The sequence below is a fragment of the Pleuronectes platessa genome, chromosome 4, assembly GCF_947347685.1.
Source record: "Pleuronectes platessa chromosome 4, fPlePla1.1, whole genome shotgun sequence".
NCBI classification, from domain to species: Eukaryota; Metazoa; Chordata; class Actinopteri; order Pleuronectiformes; family Pleuronectidae; genus Pleuronectes; species Pleuronectes platessa.
The window spans coordinates 9,996,265-10,023,637 of NC_070629.1; the positions used below are offsets into that span (position 1 = coordinate 9,996,265).

The 27,373-nt window shown below is 42.8% G+C and overlaps 3 protein-coding genes across 5 annotated transcripts; 2 read left to right on the forward strand and 1 right to left on the reverse strand.

Moving 5' to 3' along the window:
- Window positions 1-7,082: 7,082 nt before the first annotated feature.
- On the forward strand, window positions 7,083-15,910 carry hps4 (HPS4 biogenesis of lysosomal organelles complex 3 subunit 2). 2 transcript variants are annotated; one of them, XM_053420414.1, is made up of 12 exons: window positions 7,083-7,508; window positions 10,456-10,546; window positions 10,709-10,852; window positions 10,952-11,059; window positions 11,590-11,706; window positions 12,180-12,274; window positions 12,372-12,444; window positions 13,091-13,209; window positions 13,336-13,984; window positions 14,259-14,385; window positions 14,663-14,774; window positions 15,090-15,910. In XM_053420414.1, exons 1-12 carry the CDS (start codon window positions 7,444-7,446, stop codon window positions 15,259-15,261), a joined length of 1,872 nt encoding a protein of 623 aa, XP_053276389.1. In that variant the 5' UTR covers window positions 7,083-7,443; the 3' UTR covers window positions 15,262-15,910. The 2 variants fall into 2 exon arrangements, with proteins under 2 accessions (XP_053276389.1, XP_053276390.1); XM_053420415.1 differs by having other exon boundaries at window positions 12,222-12,274.
- Window positions 15,911-16,468: 558 nt separating this feature from the next.
- si:ch211-170d8.2 (uncharacterized protein LOC571755 homolog) lies at window positions 16,469-19,312 on the forward strand. 2 transcript variants are annotated; one of them, XM_053420609.1, is made up of 3 exons: window positions 16,469-16,900; window positions 17,767-17,911; window positions 18,041-19,312. In XM_053420609.1, exons 1-3 carry the CDS (start codon window positions 16,507-16,509, stop codon window positions 18,381-18,383), a joined length of 882 nt encoding a protein of 293 aa, XP_053276584.1. In that variant the 5' UTR covers window positions 16,469-16,506; the 3' UTR covers window positions 18,384-19,312. The 2 variants fall into 2 exon arrangements, with proteins under 2 accessions (XP_053276584.1, XP_053276585.1); XM_053420610.1 differs by having other exon boundaries at window positions 16,573-16,900; window positions 17,771-17,911.
- Window positions 19,313-21,024: 1,712 nt separating this feature from the next.
- mlec (malectin) lies at window positions 21,025-27,054 on the reverse strand. Its single transcript, XM_053420611.1, has 6 exons — window positions 26,849-27,054; window positions 26,219-26,439; window positions 25,543-25,721; window positions 25,046-25,222; window positions 22,924-22,981; window positions 21,025-22,768 (listed from the first exon to the last, which is right to left on the reverse strand). The coding sequence occupies exons 2-6, from the start codon at window positions 26,418-26,420 to the stop codon at window positions 22,512-22,514; spliced, it is 873 nt and encodes a 290-aa protein (XP_053276586.1). The 5' UTR covers window positions 26,421-26,439; window positions 26,849-27,054; the 3' UTR covers window positions 21,025-22,511.
- Window positions 27,055-27,373: the final 319 nt, after the last annotated feature.

A 27,373-nucleotide genomic window follows, 5' to 3' on the forward strand; every position in this document is an offset into this window, starting at 1 on the left:
TGTTGAGAAACAGAATAGTTATTCAGGAGTTAGCACAAGTTAAAAAGTCTGCTATTACCTGTGATGGGTGGACCAGTCAGGCACAGGACCACTATGTAACAGTGACTGTACACTACACCAGTCATCATGGCCACATTAAGCAGAAGGTGCTAAAAACCTGGTAAACCAGAAAATCGACAGCGGCAACCAGGCACTTCACCGCAGTACCCAGAAAACCAGCAGCAGCCCTCAAACAACGCGCAGGCGCACCCAGACACTCTGCAGCGGAACCCTTACAACCCTTACATGGAATCAGTCGTTTTCCACATTTTTATCTGACACCACACACGTGATCAAAACATAAACTTTAACACAAACAAAGTAACTCGCTTTTGAGCCTAGTATTGGCTTCTCAGGTTCCTCCTTCTCTGAGTCTCTGAGGCACCATGAGGCAGCGAAAACGCTGCCTTTCAAGTGTTAAGACCAATCAGCTAACAGCTCTCACCTGCACTGACTGATCCTCTGTGGTGCAGGTGAGGGTGCTCTCCAAGCCCCCTCATCAACCCCCATCATAAATTTCAGGCCGGGGATTTATTCGGCGTTATAACCGTATGTGACCGTACACACATGCCGTTATTGCTCTAACCAGACACCGTAAGCCGGACAACTCCGCTGGCTTAACATTCTTGTCACACTAATCGTAGAATCGTAGTTGTGTTTGGGTTTATTGTGCTATAGGGAATGAAACAGGAAGTTTGAGATTCCGGAAATGATGTCGTTCGGAAATGCTGTCGTTAGCTGACCAATCACATCGAAGGGCTATCCCTAGGCTGTCCGACATGCCGACATGTAGTTAGAAAAATCTGAGGTGCATGAAGAGCTCTAACAGATGCTCGGAGAGGATGTTCAACGGCGGCGAAGCCTTTCCCATTTGTCCGTTTCCGTCCAAACGGTGCCATTTAAGTACCACTAAATTGTTAGTTTCTAAAATTTCTATTCAAGGTATAGTCGGAAGAGGTGTGTTTTTAGTTTGCGGAGGAGGATGTGTAAACTTTCTGATGTCCGGATGTTGATGGAGGAGCTCATTCCACCATTTAGGAGCCAGGACAGCAAACAGTCGTGATTTTGATGAGTGTTTAGCTCGCAGTGAGGGAGCAACAAGCCGATTGGCCGAAGCAGAGCGGAGTGAACGGGCTGGGGTGTAAAGTTTGACCATGTCCTGGATGTAGACTGGACCAGATCCATTCACAGCAGGGTACGCAAGTAGTAATCTTTTGAAACGGATGCGGGCAACCACTGGTAGCCACCCCCACTCCTGGCAAATTATCCCAGTGATATGACCCTGAAAAGAAAACATGTTGGAGCCATTATCCTTCTTCTTCGCTTGGTTAACTGGTTGATTGCAAAGACATTTAAGGTTCATACCACAGTGATGTTACAGATCATCATTTCATCGACATTAAAAAAGGAAATGTATTTCAATAAACCCATATTAATTAAGTCCAATATAAAACAGATTTCATGCAGATAAATGACATTTACAGCATTAACACTTTGTCCTCTGGTCCAGGGGTATTCAACGTTGAGGATTGAGGTGATGGAATCTTGAAAAAGCTACTCTGGCTTCTTGGCCAAAGCGGCCTGTTTTCATATTTTGTCAGGAGCCATGCAACAGCATACAGCTGATTAATGTTTCCAAAAAGCCTGTGTCAAGAAGTTGTGTTCCTTCACCTGGTGTATGAGGCGCTCCACGTGCACCCTGAGGCATGCAATGTCCTGCATCTCCCTGACCTCACAGGCAGACATCTGGGACCTGCCAGAGAGAAATGTCGGCCTATAGATCTTACATGGCAAAAACTCATCAACAATAAAACCTTGGCAGACCATGATGGCCATCCCAGGTCTCAAACGGGAGAGAATTCCAGACTCTTGCATGATCTGTTTGTCACTGATAGATCCGGCATACAGTGGAGAAATCAATCAATCAATCAATCAATCTAATTTTGTCTGTATTGCCCATATTCAAAAATCACAATTTTTTTCATAGGGCTTAACAAGGTAATAAGAAGTAAAAAATTGCGATGCACCATTAGGAGCAACCCGAAGTAAACCTTTGAAAGCACAGTGGGACTTGTATGCTGAGAACACTTCACTTTTGAGAGAGGGCGATGATGGGCACTGGCACCTCAGATCAATGCGGTCCAGGGTGACTGTAATGTCTGCATAGTCCTTGAACTCTGCTGTAAAATGTTCCCAGATGTTTTCCTCTGGATACAGATAAAGTAAACAGAAAGTTTCTCCACTTGTAATTGTGCCACTGACTGTGGACAGGTTAGCGAGGTCAGGCTGTTTTGAACCAAGTGCAAGACAGTTCAGAACCATGGACATCTCTTCAATAGGCTGCAGGGAATGAGTCTGTTCAAAAGAAAACAAAGTTGGGGTAATGTTTCTCTTAACCTTTTTTTATTCCATCAACCCTGATCTTTGTCAAGTGGTTTTGTAATACTACACTATATAACAAATCCATCATACTACAATTTATAACAAAAATATATAAATAACAAATGTGTTAAAATGTGTTAAATACTAGAGTACATACAATAGTGTCGTGAGAATCAGTATTGCACAGTGTAATGGGAAATCTTAACATTATACAACATATAATATATATCTCTGCTTATGCATACTATTTCTCTTTGTGAAATTGTTTAAATTACATCAGAGCCACAAATCTGAGACTGTGCTCGTCTCTCCCACCAAGACCTCAAAGAAGCCTTCAGCATGTGTGTGTCGTCCTGAGATTCAACTATTCACTCAGTTCACACACATGGTTCTCACACACATAGTTGTCTTTCACACATACACCAGACACACACTCACCTCTTCATTGCATCTGCATAAAAAGCATACGCCTGCAAATGTTTCTTTGTCATTCCCTCTGCAGAATCAGAGAGAAAGCTCTTTGCATGCTGTATGATTTCTGACCTTTCTTGCAAAGAATAAAGTATATGATTATCTAGTCTATTTATTACAGAAGTCTCACAGGGGTGGAACAAGTCCAAAGGGTCAGTCTATTGAGAGTGTCTGACACTCAAAAGGAGGAGTTGAAAAGTTTGATTCCTGTTAAACTTGGTACCGCAACCATAGTTTTACCGTATGGGGTGTTTTTTTTTAAAAGAGCTCTGTTCGCTCGGGCATAAACTAAGTAATTACTGTAAGCTACGTTTCATATGATGTTTAATATCCATCAGCATTTACCGCTGGTTGTCTATTAAGCAAAATGCTTGTCGAATTCGTAGTTGTATCGCTTTGCAAAGAATTTGTGGTAACGAGTAGTGTTTTAGCTGGCTGCTTACGGATCAGCGGAGTGTACGTGACATGTATTTGTGCTAATATGGAACTCTCCTCTGTAGTTCGAGCGGGAACAGACTCGATCAACTTACAACTGTACTTCACAGCTGTAATTGTGTGTTTGTCCAATGTATTGCAGGTATGTTTATTAAGAGTTGTTAAATATGTGTAGCTTGCTAGTTAAACTGGCTAAAGTTAATGTGCATTTCAGATGTGTTATATTTAGTTGTCACCACAAGATGACAGCATTGCCTTTATTTCGGTGCTGTTATTACAAAAAAGTATTGGCCTGTGTTAATATTTGTATTCAATGTGTAATGTAATATGAGCTATTTTTAGATACTTTCAGTATAAATAATTGAATTATTTTTCTAAACAAAAGTTTCCACTATTCGATCACTTATCTCTTAGTAAAAAACAATCTCACACTGTGGTTCGAGTGGGAACAGACTCCATCAACTTACAACTATACTTCACAACTGTGGTTGTGTGTTTGTCCAATACATTGCAGAATAAAGCAGTCCAACTGCTCCATACAATCCTGACTCCTGTGAAGTGCATTCAAATAGCAGCAGATTAATATAGAGAACATCACACATAGTCAATAATATTTATATTATAAAGAATACATACTAGAGTGGAACTTGGATCTGCTAAGCGGCCTCTCTGTGCTTGTGTAACACTGACCGTAGAAGGGAGTGCTTGCTCTAGTAGGGCCCAGAAGCGCATTCGGTGGTCAAAGGATGCAACCTTTAGAAATTCAATTCAGATGTCTACTATGAACTTACTAATGATTATGACAAATATATGATTACATTAGCCTTCTTTACTCTCTCTCGCCCTGTCAGTCTGTCTCTCACTCTCACACACACACATACTACTATATCCGCTGCTACTGCTAACCTACTGCACAACACAACAATCAGGAGTACATATGACAATAGAAATAACTAACAAGTAGGTTGGCTTAGTTCTAGTTTCATAAATTACTGTACTATAATTGTGACGGGTGAATATGTCTGTAAGCTTAGCACATTTTAGTGCACTTCACGTTACTTATAATCTAAGTCTGCTCCTTCTGAAAAACCGGATGTCTCTGTCTGAGCCAGCAAAACAGTAAAGGCCAAACCGCTGCTTCACAGTAAGCTTCTAGATTTGTCTCCTCACCTGGAGGATCTCCTCTCTTAGAGACATGTTTTCGTCAAGAGCTATTGTTTCAACCTCCTCATCCGGTGTGTCGCTCTCTGTCGCCAGTTGCTGTCTACCCTTCCAAACCCCTGGTCTCGGAGGTGGGACGGAGAAATTGTTCGACTCAAACAACACTGGAACCTCTCCCTTCTTTAACATTCGCCGACCTGTCTCAGATTGCGGCTCACGAACATCCTCTTTTTAAGAAACACAGACGTCAGCAACACTGTGTACACCGGTATAAACCCAGAACAACAAGAATCAAGAAAGTACAATTTCTTCGGAAATAGAGCAAAACTACAAAGTGCTATAACTGCTAGACTGGGAGAAGTTGGTAGACATGGGCCAGCGGCTAAGAGTTCCATCACATATTGTCACTACCACCCTAAGACCTGACCTGACACTCTGGTCCAACAGCCTGCACGTCGGCTACTTCGTAGAATTAACAGTACCCTTCCTGGGAGGATGCTGTTGATGACGTGAATGAGAGGATAAGGCATTTGGGGCAGAGCAATGTGGCTGGAAAGCAATATATTTCCCTGTGGAGGTTGGCTGCAGGGGTTTCCTTGCAACATCCACCATCAGGTTGCTCAAAGATCTGCGCTAGACCATACAGGAAATGTCACGCACTGCAGAATGCTGCAGCCAATGGCTCTGGATCAGGTGGAAAGATCCCACCTGGGCTAAAGACACAGGTTGATAACGCTAAGCTACACAACTGAAGATATGTCCCTAACATGAACTGGTGGTAACTAACATCCGACAACATGAACTGGTGATTTTCATTAATTAGTGCAGTCTATGGGAAGAACGTACAAGGGATATCCCTTATTTTTTCCTATGTTTTAAATTAAAATATTTAGATTACATCAGAGCCACAAATCTGAGACTGTGCTCGTCTCCCCCACCAAGACAGCATGTGTCTGTCATCCTGAGATTCAACTATTCACTCAGTTCACACACATAGTTCTCTCTCTCACATACACCAGACACACACACACACCTCTTCATTGCATCTGCATAAAAAGCATTACAAATTTTAAATGAGGCAGAGTTTAGTTTAAAAAGGCCTAGAGATAATGATGTCTGATCTACTGAGCAGGACACATGGCCCTCATAGTATTGCCATACAAGCCAGTAGCCAGTCCGATTTGCCTTTAGCCGCAATGTATCCTCAGGTTCAGCCTGTATCATTGATTCCCAGGGAGATTCTCAACTGGTGGGGTTGCGGAACCGTTTTCAGTGGGTCGCGGGCCTTTGCCTGGGCAAAAAATGTATCCTGTGCTTTTATTTTGAAGGGGATTTTTTATGCAGCGGAGTGCCGCCTATTCACACTCCTTAACAGTATTTGGCATTAATGCCTTGTAATGCTAATAGACACCCGCCATTTCGCAGCATATTAGAACAGCCGCAAAGTTTGTTTTCATATGCTAATTGAGCATGAGTCGAACTGAAGTTACTGAAGTGTTATGTATGTTGTATTACCTTGTGTCCTTCAGATGCATTTTTTTATTAAAATGCAGCTAATTGAGTGTATAAGGGAATATTTACCTCTCTAGCATTGCCACCTGCTGGTCGTTCTGGTATTTGATTAAACTTTTTTTTTGTGTTGGCATACTGTGATATTCTGTACCATCTCAGGTTCAAACTGCACCATCTTTCATTGAATAAATTTGAGAAGTTGAAAATGTTCCTCGATTTGGGTTGCGGCTTGTCATTAAGGGGTGATGGTGGGTCCTGAAGCCGGACCAGTTGAAGAAACCACTGGACTAAAGCATGTATGCCTAAATCACATTGTGTCCTTGCGTCTTGCTAGTGGTGTTATACGCAAAAGAGTTGGTGCCTCTCTGTCTGGCCCATCTGAGTTAGAAATGATAGTCCCTGAGCGTAGAGTAGACACTATAATATTCTGTTAGTTGGCCCTTTATCTATAACCTGACGATGGGTATTGCTTGGAGAGAGAAGGGAGTATGTGTGGAATTCATGTGTAATTTAGACTAAGTCAGCATTATGTGGTATATCCTTAATTACAATGTTATATTGCCAGTTAGTACAAAGTAGGTTGTAGTTATTTTAATATTTTTAATATTTACACTTACACAAATATACCACAGCAATTTACTTGTATTTGTGCTTCTGGTTACATCTTTGAATATGGGTTTCCAGTCGGGGAGATCTTGAGGAAAAGTAGATAAACGTTTAGAAATGTCAAAGTCAGATCTTAATAAAAATTAATTACCACCAAAGTCCCTGAAGAGTTTGGACGGAAAATAAAACCGAAAACTTTCACCGTTCTGAAAAAAGTTTAGTTACTATTCTAATTTGATAGTATTCATAAGATGATTTAAACCCCTTCTTCAGGAGATGCAACAATATAACTTCTTCAAGAATTACACATATTTTTCCATTTGCAGTTGAAACTGTCTGAATGTATTTTCTTTGGTATTTCGTCTGTTCCATCCGACTAAAAAGTGGGATATTGAATTTAGATCGACTTGGCTTCCACAATTCAAACTCTGGTGAGGAGTTTTCTGAGACGTCACAGGAGAAAATGAACGAGGAGATTACTTCCGGAAACAGATGATTTCGCTCCGCGGCACGTTGACCTAAAGGGGCGACTTGTTTTGTCCCAGTGAGCTTGCCGTACTTTCACATGACTTCCACTGCGTGTGACTCTCCCGCATTCCTTAGGTGGCACCAGCCCAGTCCCACCGATGTCTCCACGGCCGAATCGAAGAGAAACAGCGGCGGAGAGTCAACATCCAGCGCCTTGTGTTTATACAGCATGTAGAGCTCACTGGAGCAACCCGCAGACAGTGTGTGCCGTGTCGGAGGATTTCTAACAACTGACTCCGCCTGTGCTCGGTGTCAGAGGGGATCTGCAGCTCGGCGGAAGCGGTGGGATACATGGGCACATGATAACTGATGACCGAGGAACATTCTCCGCTTTCTCTGGGCTTTCCCTCGGTGATGGCTGAGCTAATAAGAAGGTGAGATCAGCTCAGATGAAGTCTGCGGCCACTGTCGACCTGGAGGGTGGATGTAAACACACCTCTCTGATCACTGGTCACTGTCTCATCAGCTGAGAGGATTTATCCATGTGAACCAAACTTGTTGGTCTTCACTGCTACATCTGTCTCCATTCTACTACATCTGCCTCCATTCTACTGCATCTGCTGCTATTCTACTGCATCTGCCTCCATTCTACTACATCTGTCTCCATTCTACTACAGCTGTCTCCATTCTACTACAGCTGTCTCCATTCTACTACAGCTGTCTCCATTCTACTACAGCTGTCTCCATTCTACTACATCTGTCTCCATTCTACTACAGCTGTCTCCATTCTACTACAGCTGTCTCCATTCTACTACAGCTGTCTCCATTCTACTACAGCTGTCTCCATTCTACTACATCTGCCTCCATTCTACTGCATCTGCAGCTATTCTACTACATCTGCCTCCATTCTACTACATCTGTCTCCATTCTAATACATCTGCCTCCATTCTACTACATCTGATGCTTTTCTACTACATCTGCTGCTATTCTACTACATCTGCTGCTATTCTACTACATCTGCTACTATTCTACTACATCTGATGCTTTTCTACTACATCTGCTGCTATTCTACTACATCTGTCTCCATTCTACTACAGCTGTCTCCATTCTACTACAGCTGTCTCCATTCTACTACAGCTGTCTCCATTCTACTACATCTGCCTCCATTCTACTGCATCTGCTGCTATTCTACTACATCTGCCTCCATTCTACTACATCTGTCTCCATTCTAATACATCTGCCTCCATTCTACTACATCTGATGCTTTTCTACTACATCTGCTGCTATTCTACTACATCTGCTGCTATTCTACTACATCTGCTACTATTCTACTACATCTGATGCTTTTCTACTACATCTGCTGCTATTCTACTACATCTGTCTCCATTCTACTACATCTGCTGCTATTCTACTACATCTGATGCTTTTTAACTCTTCTTGTGGATGGACAGTGCGGTTTTTCACGGCTCAATTTATTTTTGCACTATTCTGTTTTGCACTACTCATACCCCGTCTATCCTGTACCTTTTAAATGCATACTATGTTTTTTATGTTTCTTTAGTACTTAACATGTTAAGTACCTACTACGCTGTGTACTAACATGTTGTGCTACTTGTATGTTGAGTGTGTGGTTGGCTATAAGTCTACTCATCTGTTTACTCTGGGAATCAGAGAAAACCGCCTTTCAATCCTGTCTATGGCCTGTACAGAGTTGTCAATAAAGTTGACTTTGACTTGATATAGTACAACATAAATGTAACAGCACTCCCAGCTCAGCTTGCTGCCTTCAGTCAGTCCTGCTGCACAAAAGCAACTCCAAAGGGCCCTCTCTGGGATCTAATTTGAGGTATTGGTCCCCCTAAGCTGATATATCAGTGGGTTAAGTCGAAAAAACTGCTGCAATGTGTATTTCCATTACCTCTCTCTGGAGCTGCAGACAAAACAGGCTGTTTCAGCCCCTCCTCTGATTGGCTGACTGCACTTTGAGTGATACCAGGCCTATCACCGGTCTCATTCTGGGGCATTCACTCTGGTAAACACGGCTGAAAGTCAAGTTATGTTTGCAGCCATAGAAGACCAGCCACTTACAGCATTATGTTTCTGAGCAGTTAGTAACACCATCCACATGTTTGTTCAAGTTTTAGAAGGACAGTCGGCCAATGTAGGAGTAACGTCCCGAGTTACAGTACGGAGTTTCAGTGCTGAGTAGCGAGTAACGTCTGTGTTACTCCAAACTGAGCACAGTGACACGGCAAGTCAGAAGAAATAAAGGGTAACCACTGGTCTCCAACAGTAGAGTTCTTAGGAGGAATGTGCACGGACACATTCTCTTCCTTGCATCCCATCACACTGCAGTGTTTCTTCAGTGTTGTTTGTTGTGGTTAGCCTGTGGTAGCTAACAAGCTGCTAGCTCAGCAACATATCTGCTTGGTGTCGCGTTCTGTGTGTGGGGGGGTGGTGTTGGGGAGCGGGGCTGGTGGGTTCAGAGGCTGGACTGGTACCGGCTGGCTGGGGCTGAGTGACGAGTGCGATCCTGAATGACTCATACGGGGGAGGAAATACGAATCGAGACATTTCGATAACATATTTCTTAGAATGGACTGAGTGAAAAAGTCCACGGAGTGACTGTTTTCATACTTTGAGGGTCCCTACTGACCCCCTTCAAGTAATTACAGATACCAAAAGCCCAGAAAATGTATTTTACACAATATGGGCCCTTTAATACATTTTTGTCATTTCCTTACAAGCATATGAATCAATTCGGCAGTTTACGTGTAGGGAGACTAAACACTTCGCCATTTATCTGAATACTTAACCAGAACTGCCTTTTTCTGCTAATAAACATAGTCTTTCTCCATCCATCACTAACCCACTCTGCCACTGAAACCCTGATCCTTGTCTATATCACATCCAGAATTAACTCAATAGTCAATAGCGTTCTCTGTGGTTCATCTTCCTAAGTTCTCAACAAACTTATGTCCATCCTGCTGCTGGTCTGCTTACCCACACCCGCTCCCATGATCACCCCTGTCCATCCAGTTCAAAATCCTCCGACTCACCCACAAAGCCCTCCACAGCCAGGCTCCTTCCTACCTCTCAGACATGCTCCACCACCACACTCCCTCACGCAGCCTCCATTCCTCTGGCAGAGCTTTCTCAATGGCTGTCCCCTCCCTCTGGAACTCTCTCCTCAAACACATCAGTGACTGCTCGAACTCGTTCACTCTCAAATCCCTTCTTAAAACTCTTAACTCTACTTTTAATATGTGACAGTGTTAAATTACTATCTTTAGGGTATCTTTTAAATTTGCTTAAATCCTTTGTAAAGTGTCTGAGTTCCTTGAAATGGGCTGTACAAATAAATATATTATTGTTTTGCAGGTGTACTTATTTCTTTCTCTACGATGGATCAAAGGTCAAAGGAGAGGGGGACCCCACGAGAGAGGGAATCTGCTACTTCTATCCTGAAGAGGTTTGACCCACACAAACTCTTACACGTTTGGTTCATGTTGTGGGTGGATGTCCTGTATGTTGAAAAATGAATCCTTGTTGCTTCATTTGTGTTGTGTGTATTTTAATCCACAGGTTTGAATTATTATTATTTCTGTGTAATTGCCCTGTGTGTTTCTTGCAGACCCCTGTAGATAAGCAGGAGCTTCTCTGCGGACAGCTCGCTGGCGTAGGTCGCTGTGTGTCTGAGCTGTCCTCCTCTCCTGTGCGCTTCCTGAGGCTACGTCGCAGCAAGTATGCCATCCGCATGAAGGATGACTTCTTCTGGGTGAGTGCGCTCACAGGTGGTCCACCTGCAACATTTCAAGAAGACTTTGTTTTGACCTGTTTAATTTGTGATTTATGTTTCTTTTGTTTTTACCCTCAGGCTCTGGGCTGCTCAGTGGAAGTCCCCACCACCAGCGTGTGTGAGCTCCTGGATCAGCTCATTAATCTGTTTTGTTTCTACAATGGCTCTGTCCGGCAGAGCTACCAGGTACACACTCCAGTCGTCCTCTTAGTCCTACAACAGCTCTGTATGTTTGAAGTCTGATTTGTTCCCTAAGAGTTTGTAAGAGGATTTGCTTTAAGTCATGGACCAACGTTAGGAGAGGAAAGTTTATTTGTGTAGCACATTTCGACAGCAAAGCAATTCAGGCATTATGGCAAATAGTTAAAGCATCACAAGACAATACATAGAAGGAGCATTTAGAAATATATATATATTTTAAAAAAAAGTGTTGAATTAAAAACAACAACTAAGAGATAAAAGCGTAAAAGGAAACGTAATAAAAGACTGATGATTTGATTTAATAAAAGGTGATGGCAAACCGGAAGATCTTCAGCATTGCATCAAAGAACAGCTTACAACATAGATGAAAGTCAAAATCACAGTTTAGTATTACTGTGTGTGAAATTATTATTATCTTTTTTGTATATATTGAAAAAAATACATGAAGAACTTTGACCCCAGAAATATTATGTCTGTCTCTGCATGTTGTAATTTGAGCTTGTTTTGTGCTGTAGCTTAACAGTCAGGAAACGTTGGCCGCTCGATGGGGGCAGTACCTCTCACACCTGCAGCCAGGATCCTCAGAGTTCCATCGCATCTTCAGCTGTTTACGTACCATCGACTCAACTAATGTACGCACTAAATGTTGTCAGCCATCTATGGTTCAGGGCTGCAGTGTCTTATGGGATGCTGCTGGACATAAACTATATGTTTTGTTTTTTTGACAGGATATGACTTTGTGTTATTGTGTAAGCCCTCGATGTGTCTTAACAGAAACACAGAGGCAAACTTCTGCTTATTCATTGTCTCAAGAGAATCAGGTTAGATGTTCCCAAGGCAGTGCCAGTAAATCCTGGTTATTTTCTGGCCTCTTAGCCACACAAATGTTTAAATGACAAAGTTTAAAATGTGCAGATTTCAAAGCCCATTTTGTTAAGTCCCGTTAAAAACACATTCTGAGACGACCCTGCCTCATGATAGATGTTCCCACTTTAATAATTGTATTCCAGCAATATCCACTTAAGTATTATCCTTAATCTATCTCTGTATTCATTACTTCTCACTTCATCTACTTTTAGAAAAAAAAAAATATTTTTGTCCTCAGGTTGACCCACTTCTGTTGCTCAAAGCTGCCCTTATTCTTCAGGCATGTCAGCGCTGCCCTCTAGTGTTGGCAGGCTGCATCCTATTCAGAGGAAGGTAAGCTGTCATTTTGACATCATCCATTTTCTGAGAAATTGATTTTGTAAACACGAGCAGTCGGAAAAACCACAGCTTTTCTTCCTCTCGTCCTCAGAGTTGTCAGCACACAGATGACTCCTAAGCTCACAATGAAGGTCATGGTCCATGAGAGTGAAACGTACTCAAAGGTACCACATGAGATTTAGTCTGAAAATGTTGATATATCTGAACATAAATTTAAAAACCCTCCTTTTTAGACTGGCTTTTATGTAATGTTTCTAATGTCAGGGTTTTGTTGTTTGTATATATATATTTTTTTTCTTTTCTTATTCTTTTTTCTTTTACATCCGTGGATGGGGCGCTGTTCACTCCAACCTTTTTATGACAAAAGGCATTATTACTATGATGATGATGATTATTATTAATATTAGGAGTAGTAGTATAAGATTATTAATATTGTTTTATAATATATATATATATTAAAATAAAGAAAACAACACATAAAGAATACACATGCCAAGTACGTAGTCGATTAGATGAATGATTTGTGAGCTGTGCGTTCCACAGAAAGACAGTTAGTTAGATAGTTTGTGGAATTAGGAGGTTGATATCTAACTTAAACATTAAACAGTGACTGTTCCTACAACAAAAGCTGTTTTATTCATGTAGCATCAGTCCACAAGATATTTAGTGGAGACATGAGAGTGACTTCGAGCTCCTTATCTAGCTCACCAGAAATATACAAAGTGGTGCACAAAATAACACACCAAATACAAATATTTCCCTAAAAGTTGAACATTGCTTTAATTTTTTTTTTTAAATTTTTTTATTTAGAGGCGCAATGGATCAGGGGCCTCTGGCAGATCTGGTGCTGCTGTCAGCTCCACTACAGTTTTCCTGACCTTATCTGAACTCCAGTACCTGCAGTCAGCTCCTGTCGACAAAGATCTCAGGTATTGTCCTCCCCTTCTGAGCTTTGGTTCATTAGTCTTTGCAGCAAGTATTTAAGACTTTAAAAAGTAGCTTAAAACAGGATGCAGGACTAAAAAGACTTTCTGAAACTGTGTTCCACCCTCCAGTTCCCATTCTACTCCGCGCAGAGACGCTCCCCAGAAGAAGACCCGCCTGTCAAGAACGTTATCTGAAATGGCCTCCAGTGAGTCCGACTCATCTGACCTCGGTCCCTCCCAGTCTCCTCAGAAGGTGTCCTTCAGTCCTTGCCTGTCAGAATCAGATTACTCAGTGTCTAGCCCAGCTCCATCGCAGAGCGCTGATCCCCTCAACCTTCCATCGCTGTCCCCCGAGCCTCCTTTTTCTAATGAACAACATTCCCTTGAAACACCGGACCAGTCTTATTATCAGAGTTTTTACAGCAGCGAAGGTGGAGACAGCCAGGTACATAGCAAAGGAGATGGCTCTGTGTTTGAAGAAAACTCCCTCCTCAATGGCTGCGGGAAAGAATTTGACCTGCGAGGGGCAGAGTCAGGCCTCGAGGAATCACATGACAATGAGGAGGTGGTGGGAGATAGAGGCGTGGATGGCTGTGGGAGTGCACAAGGTCAAAAGGCGGAGGTGCAAGATCCCCCTCCTTCCTCTGGTGCCTCTGATGACCCAGAGGAGAGTCCCCTGATCCCCATGATGCTGTACTTGCACCGGGTGAAAGGCCTGGTGCTGGCCCTGCTGGTGGATCCTCCCTTCCTGAGTGACACAGCTTCTATGGAGGAAGTGGTGAGAAACAAAAGCCACGCGGCCAATAACTGGGATTTCTGCTATGTTTGTCACATTTCCATACTGAAACTCTTTGAGCACAAAACCTGACCTCACTTCTTTTGATGAGTGGAACAAAAAGAAGCTTCATGACACAGCAGATGTAATGCATCACAATGTCTGCCTCTATAATCCACCAGCTGTGACTCAGCAGAATTTGAATTTAAGTGCATGAGTGCACTAATTGGCCTTTGTGATGCTAATATTTGGCTCTGCCTTTATGGTTTGTATCCAGTATCACAGCAGCCTGGCGTCACTAAACGGACTGGAGGCTCATCTGAGGACCATATCTCCAGGGGCCTTGGGTGCTCCGGGTCCCTACATCTTTACCCATTTTGACTGCATTCAGAGTACACTGACGAGTAAGGCCTCATAAGATTCACACGTCTCTCTGTATTCACTCTTTGACTTTTCCTTTACTTGGCTTTGCTCTGAATCTGTCTTTTCCAGTTTTAACTTTTCTGCTGGAGTGAGTAAAATCCCTGGCATCTCTTCTCGGACACTGGGGTGGGGTTTGGAAGTTTATATTTGTCTTTGCATGAGTTAACGGCTAATTAGTCAAACTGAGGTCAGCATTCCTTTGTGCAGCAGGCATGCCTGTCCAGGTTAATGTGCCACTGTTATTGTGTGTCTCTGCAGCCAACCTGTCTGGTCGACCAGGGGGAGCCCCGGAGCATCCTTTTGTCAGGGCAACATCGCTTCTTCACTCGCATTTCTGTAACACTAAAACTCTGCAGGAGGCTATTATCAGGTCAGTATGGCAGGGACGTGGTGGTGGTGGTTTTGTGTGTGTGTGTTGGGGGGGTGGTTCTCGTGCCTTTCATGGCTCCTCAAGTATAGGTCGGGGGTGGAGGTTTGTCAGTACATCGTGTCTATCACTACATCCCACCAATCCCTGAATGTTCTTCCTTTACTTGCATAGATCACACTGCAGCAACAGCTCATACTGTATTTACTGGAAGACGAAAATCTTGTCTGTCCTTGCTCTTTGCATCTCTTTATCTTCTGCTCTGCTGCATGACGACATTCTTTATTCTTGAAAATGCATGTAACATTTCAACCGCAGGAGTGCCGGTGCTGCAGTGTATGGAACCCGCAGCGTGGCTCAGGAGACTTACTTCCAGCAGCACGGGGGATCGCTGAGGAACTCTGGCATCCCCAACCACCAGGACAGCGCGTTCTCGCTGCCCAGCAAGGCCCGACACAGACTACTGAAGCACGGGGTAAACCTGCTCTGACCTAACAACAGTGTGACTGTCTGCTCTTGATATTCTTTCAAAGAAAAGCTGTCCTGTTAATAGCTTTAACATTAACACAGCAAATTTGACTAAAATATGATTAAAAGCTTCCTCTGTTTTGTGAACTGCCATGGTTAACATATTGTGTGATATTAGCTTATGGTGTGTTATGAAATACTATGGCACTCATTCTGAAGACCTCGTTTTCTAGTATCATCAATAGGAATTTGCTATGAAAATGTAAGTAATTTATGTTATTACGATTTTTATCAGGTTACATCTGCACATGTTTACAACAAGGTTTTAGCCATGTATTTAGTTACTCACATGCTTTATTTACATTTGATTTCTGCTATGCTAAAACACACTCTGCTCACATTTTCTGGACTTTTCATTTGACACATATTTCTCTTCGGTTCAAAAGTACAAATTCCCTGTACTTGTATTCATTCATTTAGAACCAAATCTTTATACTGTTTAACTTCTGTACGTAATCAAAGTTTTGCTAAAGCTCTTTTATAAACAAAAAGTGTATTTATTTCAAATCAACTGTTGGTCACATAAATGTGTTATTAAACTCTTATTTGCACTGTGACGTTTATTTTATTTTATTATTAGTGGAAATTAAATGAATACAGGATCCTCTCTGTGTCGAGTCTTGTGTGAGCTACTTTTGTAAAGGCTTGTGTAAAAACCACGGGGGCTGCACGGCCTTATTAGGGCCATCAGCGGCCTGCATGTGAACCTGCACTCCGGACCCAGTTGTTTTCCACCTCGGGCTTAATGCCTCGTTTCAAAATGGTCCCAGCTGACTGGAGGATGACCTGCGCACGGTTGTTTAAGAAGCATGCTCATAAAATGTTATCATTCAAGCTTCTCAGGTTTCTGTGCTGCGTGTGTTGTGAATGAGATCGTTCCTGATGATCCGAATATGGAGTAATTAGAGTCATTAGCTCAGCGGCTGAATTTGAATGGATGGAGTCGGCGCTCTTCGGGGCGCCTTATTATGCAGGCGCATTAAAAGAAAGCGATGGGGGGCAAATGGGTGGTTAAAGGTACGAACAAAAAGAGGGGCAGGGACTGTGAGGAGGACAAGGATTCAAATTCTAAGTGGTAAGTTGTTCCTATTGTCACTGGGGTATAAAGCCGGCAGAGCCAACTCGCCGGAAGGAGAGCTGGCACCACACAGAAGCAGCCGGTTGTTCATCAGTGAGGATCCAAGAGTCAGGATCTAGACACCCCACCATGGCCTGCTCGCACTGTATCTGGATTGCTCTAATTCTTCTCTCGGTGATGACAAGTGACACTGGAGTATATGGTCGCGCAGTAGATGCGCTGGGATTTGCGTCGCAGTCGTCGAGAAGAGCAGATGAATCATCCGGACCAACTTTACGCACGGAGGAGGCGCACCGGGACCGATGCGCAGAGCTGGCTGCGCCTTGGCTGGAAAACAAACAAGCACCTGGGGACAACGCGACGACTTTGCAATTCCGTGGTCGACCCCTTTCCCCGGGAGCCTCGCAAGGCCTGGTGTTCCCCGGCAAATCTCTTTTCAACTTTGTCCGACGGGTTTACCAATGCTGTCACGGGGGACTAACCTGCAGACGCGTCAAAGGGATTCAAGGTCGTTCGAGAGGAGGTAAGAGTTGTTCTAATAATCTCTGTTGTAATGCTGATGTGTAGTGGGGGGTGGGGTTGGTGTCGATTGATGCAGCGCTCGACCGGAGAACTGAATATCAGGTTTGTTTCCGTGAGGTTAATTCCACTAACTGTGCCTCAAGCTACTGTAACCACGCGTGGGCTGCAGGGAACGAGCACATCAGGCAGGAAAGAGGATTTGAGAGCCTCTAAACTGGTGACCAATCCTCCAGCTGCATCACAACTCAAACAGATTTCTTGATGGTATATGTGTACGTGAGGAATAACAGAAAGCAGCCTTCATCAGGTAAAAAAAAAAAAGCCCACAGAGCTCTGAAGACGGTCCAGGTCTATAGCCACCAAGATGATTGCATTAGATAAGATGAGATATGCTCTTATCTTTTGCAAAGATAAAACCTGTTCAGACCCACTGAGAGGCGTTTTGAACATAAACACATCCAAGATGCCATTTACATTCTGCACAGTTCATCCAGCTTGTGGTGCTGACAGAGTGACAGTGTGCAGGAATGTCTTAGGCTGTAGAGGTGAAAGCAAATTAGCTGGAAAAGCAGTTTGGGGGACTTAATAGCTTGATTAATACAGTGGTATTGAGGAGGGTGTCATCTGCATATAAATTAGTCTCAGCTGCCTTAATGTCCCCTTCATGAATTGCTGAGATGTCCTGCTGACAGATTAACATGGTATTAGCAGTGAAAACATCACCTCTGTGCTAGAGATTGTTTTCTGATCCCTGAGATTCATCAGGATGAAGCCTGACATGAGTATGTACTGCTCTGTGACCTGAAATGCTCTTCGTCTTTAATGGGCCGTGACTCTGACACTGCCTCTTCTTCTCGTCCTCCCCAGATAGAGATGTGGAGTTTCTCCTCAACAGGGAGATTCTGTCACTGACAGTAACGAGAGCCGAGCTTCACCTTCAACTTTCCAACCCGCAGCACCTGGACATCCACCCTGTGCTTCCATCCATGGCAAAGCACAGCCTTCCAACAAGGTAAAAACTACTCTCGATATGAGTATCACATTTAGTTGCCTTTGTGAGGCCTTCATAGACAATGCTGAGCTGCAAGCCTCTGGTGGTCTCAGGCCTGGTTGAAACTTTGTTGTCTCTTGCCTCCTTTAGGTACAGTGTGTGGTCCGGGGGCAGCAGGCTGGAGCTCAGAGTGGATCTGCTGTTCCTCTTCCAGAGTCTGCAGGAGGCGGCAGGTGGTGCCGGAGGAGGGGGTCCCAGTTTGGTGAACATGCGGCGGGTGGCGTTTTCTTCCAGGGGGGATCCACTTAGAGAAAACCCTGCTCCTCACACTCTGCAGGACGCCAACAGCCATGCGTGGGGGGATGTGCTGGCCAACGGGCTGCCTGCTCTGGAACTGGTGCTGGGCTGCAGTCAGGCTGGAGCAGGGGTGTCCTGCGGGAGTGGCGGTGTTCATCTCTCACACACACCTTTCATGGCTCTGTACTACAGATAAAGCCATGTTGAGACTGGGACTGCATGGAAACTGCTTTATCTGTTACCTTTGAAAAGAGGGACAAGGAAATAATGCACTTCAACAAAAAATCTATTAATTTATAAATGTTATGTTTTGTAAAATATATATATAAATTTGTAAATAGTGAATATGATATACCGGGAGTTTATGCAGTCATTCATTGGTTATTAAAACTCGATTTAACAATGGCTCTTGACAAAAGCGTGTGGCCACCTCAGTTTGTGGACGTGCTTCGTCTACTTTGTTCAGCTGTGTTTGTCTTTAAATATTCGGCTCCCAGCAGCATTTAGATATGTGGTTCTATTTCAAGAAGTATTCACAGTTGGTGGAAAAAGGTGGAAAAAAAAGACACCTGGACAAACAAAGGGCCTGTGCATGTTGCTGTGACCCTGATGAACCTAGCTGCTCTGTTAATTCGTTTCAGGAAACGTAAGACAAACACGTGAAGAGTTTCAAGGGTTGTAAGTGCCCACAAGGTTGCACAGTTCCAAAAATACTTTGGATTTTGTGGATTCACAGGCACAGTACTTGTCAAACACAGAAGAATCCAAAAAACACCAGGCCTTCTGATAAAATAGCACATTTATTAAAAAGAGACAGCATATAATCAGCCTTTCCCATTTTGCAGGTGTACATGACATGAGTAAAATCAGTCAACACAGTCATCAAAATAACCTGTCTTTATCCAACACATGTATATATATCACTATACAATGGGTTTCGTATTTAAGCTCACGTCTCTCAATCCCACTGTGTGACTGGTGGAAGACCTCGCCCTTCATGTACGCATACTATGGCCTAAATTGGCTCGCTGTTCAAATTTGTCTCAATTTAAATTCATCTCACATCTCAGCTGCCTTGAAAATGGGACACGAGGGGAAATAGCATCAAGCTGAATTTTTTTTTTTTTTTTTACAATTACAGAGAAAATAAAAGATTGTGTCATGACAAGCCGATGATAAGTGGTGACAAATCTAATGACATATTTGCTGCCTGTGTTTTCTACTGCTTTACCAGGTAATGGGGGATGAAAGAAATCAAAAACCTTTTAAGACACTGTTAAAGAATCTGGATGGAATGACAGAAATTCTTTGGTTCTCGTGGAAAGTAAATAAATAATAGAGAGCAAATCTTCATTCCCCTCCAGTCTATTCAGCTGTGAGGTGTAGTGATCACAACAGTTCCAAAAAGGCTGGTGAGGAGTTAAAAAAAAACATTGACATTTCAGACCTTTCAACTTGTGTTTGACTGACTTTGCTCCTAGAAAAGTTTAGGTGAACAACCGACTGAATGTATATGGATCCTACAATGTCTAATGTCAAAAAAAGAGCCGCTTGTGTGGAATGAAGATCTCCCCCTGAAATGTGTGTTTAACTGAGAAGAGGGAAAACAAATAAGAAAATTTGATATAAGCCAACAAAAAAAGCAACCTCAAGGCGAATGATGGTAAAGCACGTTGTATTCAATAATTCAAGGCAACAAAGACAAACACACATCAAAATTAAAATACATGAGGCAGTGCAAAACGTCACACCAATAACATATCACGTTTTAAGAACTCAAAAACAAAACAGATCCTGAGGAAAAGTTCAAACATACAAATCCAAGTGTATTATAAAATATCTCCAGATCAGCCCCACTCTGATTTAAATTATATGTAATAGAATGGAAGATCCTACATTTTTAGACGTAATCTCTTATTTGTTACTCTTTTGACAGTTCATCTGGCTGCCTGTTAATTTTTTTTTAGTTTTCATATTCTGTACCAACAACCATTCCTCCCCAGAGGAAAGGCAACAGAGTCCTCCTCACGAAAAAAAAAGGGAGAAACACCTCAGCTAAAACACAAAAGTGATGAGATCAAAACTGCCGTCACACAACAAAACTTGTGATCTTGTACCTTATATACACATGCAACTGTGTGGACTTGTGTAGAGAAACAGAACATGGCGACTTAGGTGCTGAAATAATTAACTTTCTGCAGCATCCAATAGGAAGAAGAAAGGTGCTTCCGTCTTAAAAAAAAAAAAATGTGTCGAGTTTTCAGCTGAAAAGATTAAATCATAACACCCCCCCCCCCCCCCCCCAAAAAAAAAAACAGACAACATTTTATGGCACAAACTTCTTGCCAATCAATCACACTGGGAAGGGGAGATCAAGGAGTGGGGGAGAATCCGCAACAACTGAATTATTAACAGTTTTTCCAAGTAATGCATATGGCAACAGCAATACTAAGTTGGGTGGTTGTGTGGATGGGTTAGGAAATTTAAGACGCATTAGTGAAACAGGCAAAGTTACAAAATTGTCCTTGGAGAGCTGAGCACTTAAGGGAACTAACTAGATACATAATAGGAGGATTTACAAGACAACACTGTAAAATAAAAAAAAAATAACAAAGCTGCTTCTAAGTTCGGATATAAAGCAGAAAAGGATAGCTTTGTCCGAAAGCTGAAACTAACTAACTAACTCAATGATATGGCCATGTAGAAAAAAAAACCCAACAATGATTGTGTATTATCCAATCGGTTCAATATCAAGAACAAACATCTTAACTGCACTGAATTAACTAAATGGTACGGTCTACATAAGTATGAAAAGCCAACAGATCAAAAGGGCCAAGTGAAGAATGTGGAAATTTATCTGGAACATCTGGTAAACATTTGGTTTTCTACGGATACCAATGTTGTGCTTTCTCTCACTGCAGGTGGATGAACTTTTGGTTGCCACAGAGACACTTTGTATCAAACACATGCAGCACAGGCACAGGTTATTCTAAATTATTATATTATCATTGAGCTACTGTGGCTTGTTCTCTTTCAGTCTGATAACATGGAGTGAAGTTCACGGTCCAATCAGATTCAACACAGCATTATGTAAAAATAAAACAACCCCCCCCCCCGATTTAAAATGTAGAACATTATGTTCCTCTAAATAAACCGTAACAAATTTCATGGTGTTTTTTATTAAGTGTATTATAAACCTAACCGTTTGCCACAAACATCACAGATTTAATTCTTAAGCGGTTTGTCAAATAATAAAATAGCCCCCAATTTTCCCTAAACTTAAAAAAACTAAAACATTCTTTGGTGAAACAAAAAGGCAGGCATGCATCGCCGATGAACAAATAATGAAAGCAAAGATGACCTAAAGTAAAGCAACGTGATAATCAGGACTCACACACTTGTCTCTTCACACCTTTTAAAATGGATTAATCCTTAAAAAAAAAAAAGGACAATTGGTAGATACTGTAGAGGAATCATTTCTCTATGAACACTCAAATGAACTAATTTGTGAAAACCGTTTTATATTTCTGTAAAGGCAAGCCGAGTCAAGACAGCAGATAGCAAATAATCCTGCCGGCCAAAGAGCTTATTCCACGTGTACGTTTCGATGTTTCAACATTGAACAGCAAACAGATGATGGCACGTCAAGGCAGTACTAACTAGATCTGAGTGGACAGACAAAAAAAAGAAACAAATTGAAAATGAAAGCATTCAAATGGCAATTGCATTTCCGTTAACCATCAGACTCATGTTTTCTAATCTTTTAAACTATTTCTCTGCAGCAGCCTATCCAATTAAAAGGTAACATGTATGACCAGGTGCTGAGCAGGAGCAGCAGGAGTGTTAAAGTGTGCTTCCTTGCCACACCCAATACAAAACAATGCTTTTAGTTTATAAAACGGGCCCAGACCAATCACTCCTGAGCGTCCCATAGCTGCTGAGATGTGGTTTCAAACCGTGAGGACTGGCCTCTGTAAATCCCGCCCAGTCTTATGAGTGGAAAATTACGAACATTGTTCAAAAGGGTCCGCAGAGGTGGATGCCAAACACATTCACAAAGAAGCGCACAGTATACACTTCCTACATCTCCTTTTCTGTCCTCCGGTACAATTCACCAGCAGCATTTTCTCCATCTTGAGGTGGCTTCCCGAAAAAATTATTGTCTCCTTTTGTTCCTACCGCCGTCGTCGATTTTCTACGAGCCCTCAGTTCAACCTGTGCTGATGTTGTCACCTTGACCCCCTCCCCTCTTCTCTCCCCCTCTCTCTTCATAGTCTTGCGTCCTCCTCGTCCTCCTAACGTCTTCCTGACAGCTTGTTTGACCTCACAGCCGACAGAGGCAGAACAGTGTGGGTATGAAAACCCCAAATGCCACGAGGATGGGAAACATTAGACTGCTGTTGTCGGCTGCGTATGGGTTTGGTGTTCGGGGACCAGACTGGACCCTGTTCTTCACACCTGCTGGCAACTTTTTCTTTCCACCTTCCTCGCCTCCTTCCTCGCCTCCTTCACTATCTTCCTCTTCTTCCCCGTCTTCCTCATTCTTCTCTAAGCCAGGGTGAGGCTGAAGTTTTGGTACATCTGTCAAATTTAAAATAAACACGGTACATAAAAGAAAGGTACAAAAAACATTGGTATGTATCTAAAGTGCTGGTATTTAACACAGTTACTACTAGGTCTACAATTGCTTTATGCAAAAGGCTAATTGTGCCAATATTTTCAGTGTCAGGACTCACCTTCTAATGTTCCCTTCATTACATAGAGCGCACAGACCTTTGGGTTGTCATAATAACCCTGAAACAAAGAACAGATCAGCCCAATGATGCAGGACAAACAAATGACAGTAAATAGTTATAGGTATTTATAACACTAATCATAAAAGATGAAAACAATTAGAAATGCCTTTCTTCTTTCTTTTTAATCTGCAAAAAGAGTAGAGCAGAGGATTTGCTTCTCTCGACGGAAATAAAAGCACAGACAACCAGTGACCTACAAAAAATAAAAAGAAAGGTCACTTCGGGGATTTTTTTTTTTTAAGTAAGCCATGCTACATATTTTGCCCAAGCCAAATGTTCTGCAAACTCCCAAATAAATTATTTTTAAATTGTAGGAATTAAATGCTTAAAGGGAATAATAATCGCGTCCGGAAAAAAAGGCTAATTTGGTGTGAAACTCTTCAGGATCCGTGAAAAAGATCCACACAGATCCCTCTGGTTGATGTTTTTCATGTTGGATGTTTTGGTGCTGATATGAGCAAACTTCTCCAAAGAGGTTACACTTTCCTCTGCGTTCATGTGTCTGTTAGGTAGTATAATACTGAGCGGATTACCAAGGTGGAAGGATGCGGTACGGGTTATGGAAGAATCCATTAGTTTTTGGTGCAGATCCCGATCAACAGGATTTTTTCTTAACATTTAGTGATAAAGCGTTTGCAACATTTTCTTTGAATGCACGATAGTTGAGACATGAGACATCAATCTCATGTTTGCGCAGTTGCATATAAAAACAACAATCAGGATCTACTGAATTTATGTGATTTTATAAGGAGACTGTTAAGCCTTGGCGGAGGTATACGCCCTCCCAAGTTCCCTTATGAATTCAATTCTGTGGGAAAAAATACACCTAGTCACACATTGTGGGGAAAGTTTGAACATCTGGCTCAGGAGGCAGAGCGGGTCGCTGACCAGATGGTCGGTGGTTCTATCCTTGGCTCCTCCAGTTTGCATGCTGAACTGTTCATGGGCAGGCCACTCAACTTCTGAACTGTCCCTGATGCTGAATGTATGTGTATGTGTGTAACTGTATGAATGTGTGTGTAAATTGGGGAATGAGGTTTGTACAGTTAAGCACTTTCCCTTGAAAAGCGATATATATAAATACAGCCAATTTGACCATTTACTACATATTCGATTTAACCCTATAAATATCATACCAAAAGTCAAAAGCATAGAGCATTATTGTGTGAGATGATCCTGTTTTAGAGCGACGATAGCAATACAGGTTAGGCTGTGTGAAGTGACTAAAAGGAAGAGCATTGCTAAAGGATATTGTGAAGGTTAGACACAAATTACCAACACTGCTCCTTCTGCATGAGGCAGAGCACAGTGGATTTACTAGCAAAGAATTAAATGTGACAAGGAAAGGAGTGAAACAATTACTGAATTTATCACTGGCTCTTTTCAGAGATTAAGAATGAAGGGTTCATGGTCAGACTAACTCCAAATTCTATCAGATATTTTGGATATCCTCTCGTAAATTACGGGAAAAGGGGAAATTAACAAAAGCCACCACTAACTTGAAGAAATATTGAATAGTGGGGAAGTTGAAAGATGATTTACAGAAAATAGACTGGTGAGAGCAAAAGAGCAAAGTTAAACGCTGTATTAAACAAATATGATAAAAGCTGATGAGATTTGAGTCCGATGTCAAAAACATGGCCCACAGTCCAGCAGTCATGAAAGCAATATAACTTGGTGGGTCAAACTCTTCAAAAGACCCGAAGTCTGAAATAGACGCAGGTTGAAATGAAAAGATATTAAATATGTGGCATGTTCCTCTTTCTTCAGAGAACTATAAAAAGACTTGATAGAATTTTTACTTATACACTCTTACTGCAGAATTAGTCTTGCAGAGAAAGTATGACCAAAACTATCCTTTCTCAAACTATCTCTACCAGTAGATGGACACAGCCAATCAGCCAACCTGTAAAACTACCAGACTTGAGCCAATTTGCCTAAAAGGGTAACAGTAGCGTTCACATACAGTCGATTTCTGTAACTTATCAACCCGTTAACACTAAACCAAGTTGTCAGAATGCCAAGGAAAAAAATTATAATCAGAAAAGGAAAAACAGCTCACCTTTACAAACTCCACAGTGAGCTTGCCGTTGAAAGTGGATACCTCCCCTTGCACGCTCAGCTTGCCACGTCGAATAGAGAAAGACACTATCTCATCATGAGCAGTGCTGTGGCCCACTCGATCAAAGATATCCAGGTCCTTCACCACCACATGGCCGTTCAGACGGACATCAAACACCTAGTAATACAGATTTTCATAGTGATTAACACGCACAGACACGCAACCTAACACTTGAGGCATCATCGATAGAGTACCCCAATGGTAAATCAAACAACTCCTAGAATACTGTCTTAACACCAGTGTGCAGCTAGAGGGAAATTAGGAGAGAAAAATGAAATGTCTGTAACATCATATTTGAACAGATTTTTTTTATTATAAATAATAATTATACCTTAAAAAATGTGTTCATTGCGCATCTTGTCCATTCAAACTGTGCAGATAAAACATAACACACGCACAAGTAGCCTTGATTATGTCTGATACATTCTTTGTCATACCTTTTGCTGTGACTGGGCAAAGTAAACTTCTGCATACTTCATAACCAGTATATAGTCTCCTTCCTCGCGAATGGGAACATCGTATCCAAAAGTGTCCTCGTTGTAGCGCTCCGTCTGATAAAGAATCTGGTCCTCTTGACTGGAGCGCAGAATTGGCAAACGCACCCCGTAGTCGGAGGCTGCAAAGGAGGAGAAGGCATCAAGTTAAGCGTGCACTTTGCTCAGGGGACCACAATAATACCTGCAGTGCTGGGAAACTGATCGTCCTTTAAATTCAGCAAAGCACCCCATTACAGGAGGCCTCTTTCCCACCACCATGTGAAATACAGGTTCCTGTTTGTCTCAAATGGCAGATTACCACACTGATCACGAAAACTTTCACTTCCAGCATCTCTGCCACATAGCTGACGCCATGAAGGACTCTACAGTCAATTAGATCGCATCATCATCACCTGCTTCCTGTCCACGCTGAGATGGGCGGAGCTGCAGCCCTCTATGCTGACTCCTCATTAACCGCTGCTCACTTGCGGAAGCAGGAGCACGCACAGGTTTTCTGCTGCAAAAATTCCCCGGGCTCCGAGGAGCAGCAGCATTTACCTTCACAATGTCACTCTCGCAGATCACCTCACAGGCGAAGCCAGACAAAAAGACACGTACAATCACATGAGCGACTCACCTTTACCGAGCTTCCCTTCCAACGGGTCCTTTTTGAAGTGAATCCCGTGCACGTCTACGTGTGTTTCACCCCCGGCATTGACAGCCCAGATGACCCGTTCGGCGAGGCTGGGGCCCCCGCCGTCCGCCCAGCACTGCTCGGCGAGCAGCGACAGCACCGCTGCGACCAGCCCGGCGACGAGGTGCGGCGTGACCCGCTGCATTGCCCCGCACAGCGCTGTCCTGCACACAGACACAGACATCGTCGGTACCTGGCTACGTGCAGCGAAACCCAGGGCTAACCCTTCCGTTTGTTACATTGCCCACACACGGCTACCGTAAGGGGCTATCGAAGCTCGTCGTGGTGACATGCAACGTGATATCTTAGAGTTAGCCAGTATGCTAACGTTTACACCAACACCGGTAGTAGCATTAGCACAGAAGCACACAGAGACACAGGAAATGACAGTTTTATTAACAGTTTCACGTCGACAGATTTATTGACATAATGTTACCACGTGCGTATTATTTAGGGAAGCAGTGAGGAATACCGAGACATTAGCAGTGAGTAACGCTAGCTAGCTACCTGTCTAACCAGTAATACTTGGTCTATGGGAGCCCCTGCTGGCTAACGCTCATGCAAATGTCCTACCTTCTTCCCGTTTCAGCGACAATCTGAGTCTTTGTTCTGCCAACGCGTTCTCCTCTCTGTGCGGATACAGTGTCACCGGCTGGCCGCTCGACAAGCTGTCAGATGAGTGCAGGCTGCAGATATTCTGGGACCACAGCCTCCTGCTGCTGCTGCTTCTGCTGATGCTACGCTGACTTTCATTCAATGTGTGGATTCTAACTAACATTGGCTCAGCCAGTGTGCAGGGGGCGGGACTGCGCTACCTAACATGAGACTCCCCGTGACCGATGAGTGACGGGTGCTGCGTCGATTCACGTCCTCTCTGTGGAGGTTTCCCGAGCCAGTCAACACGAGCTTCCGCATCACGGACCAATCACAGACTACTACGTTATAACTGTGCACAAAGAGCGAGTTTGAGTGTGTTCACCATAGATGTTCACTAAGAAAATGAAACACTCCGACATGTTGGGGTTTTTCACACAACACTGCATGACTCTACTCTGAGTTTGATTGACAGACACGTGAACTAAAGAGGCCCTGCGTCTC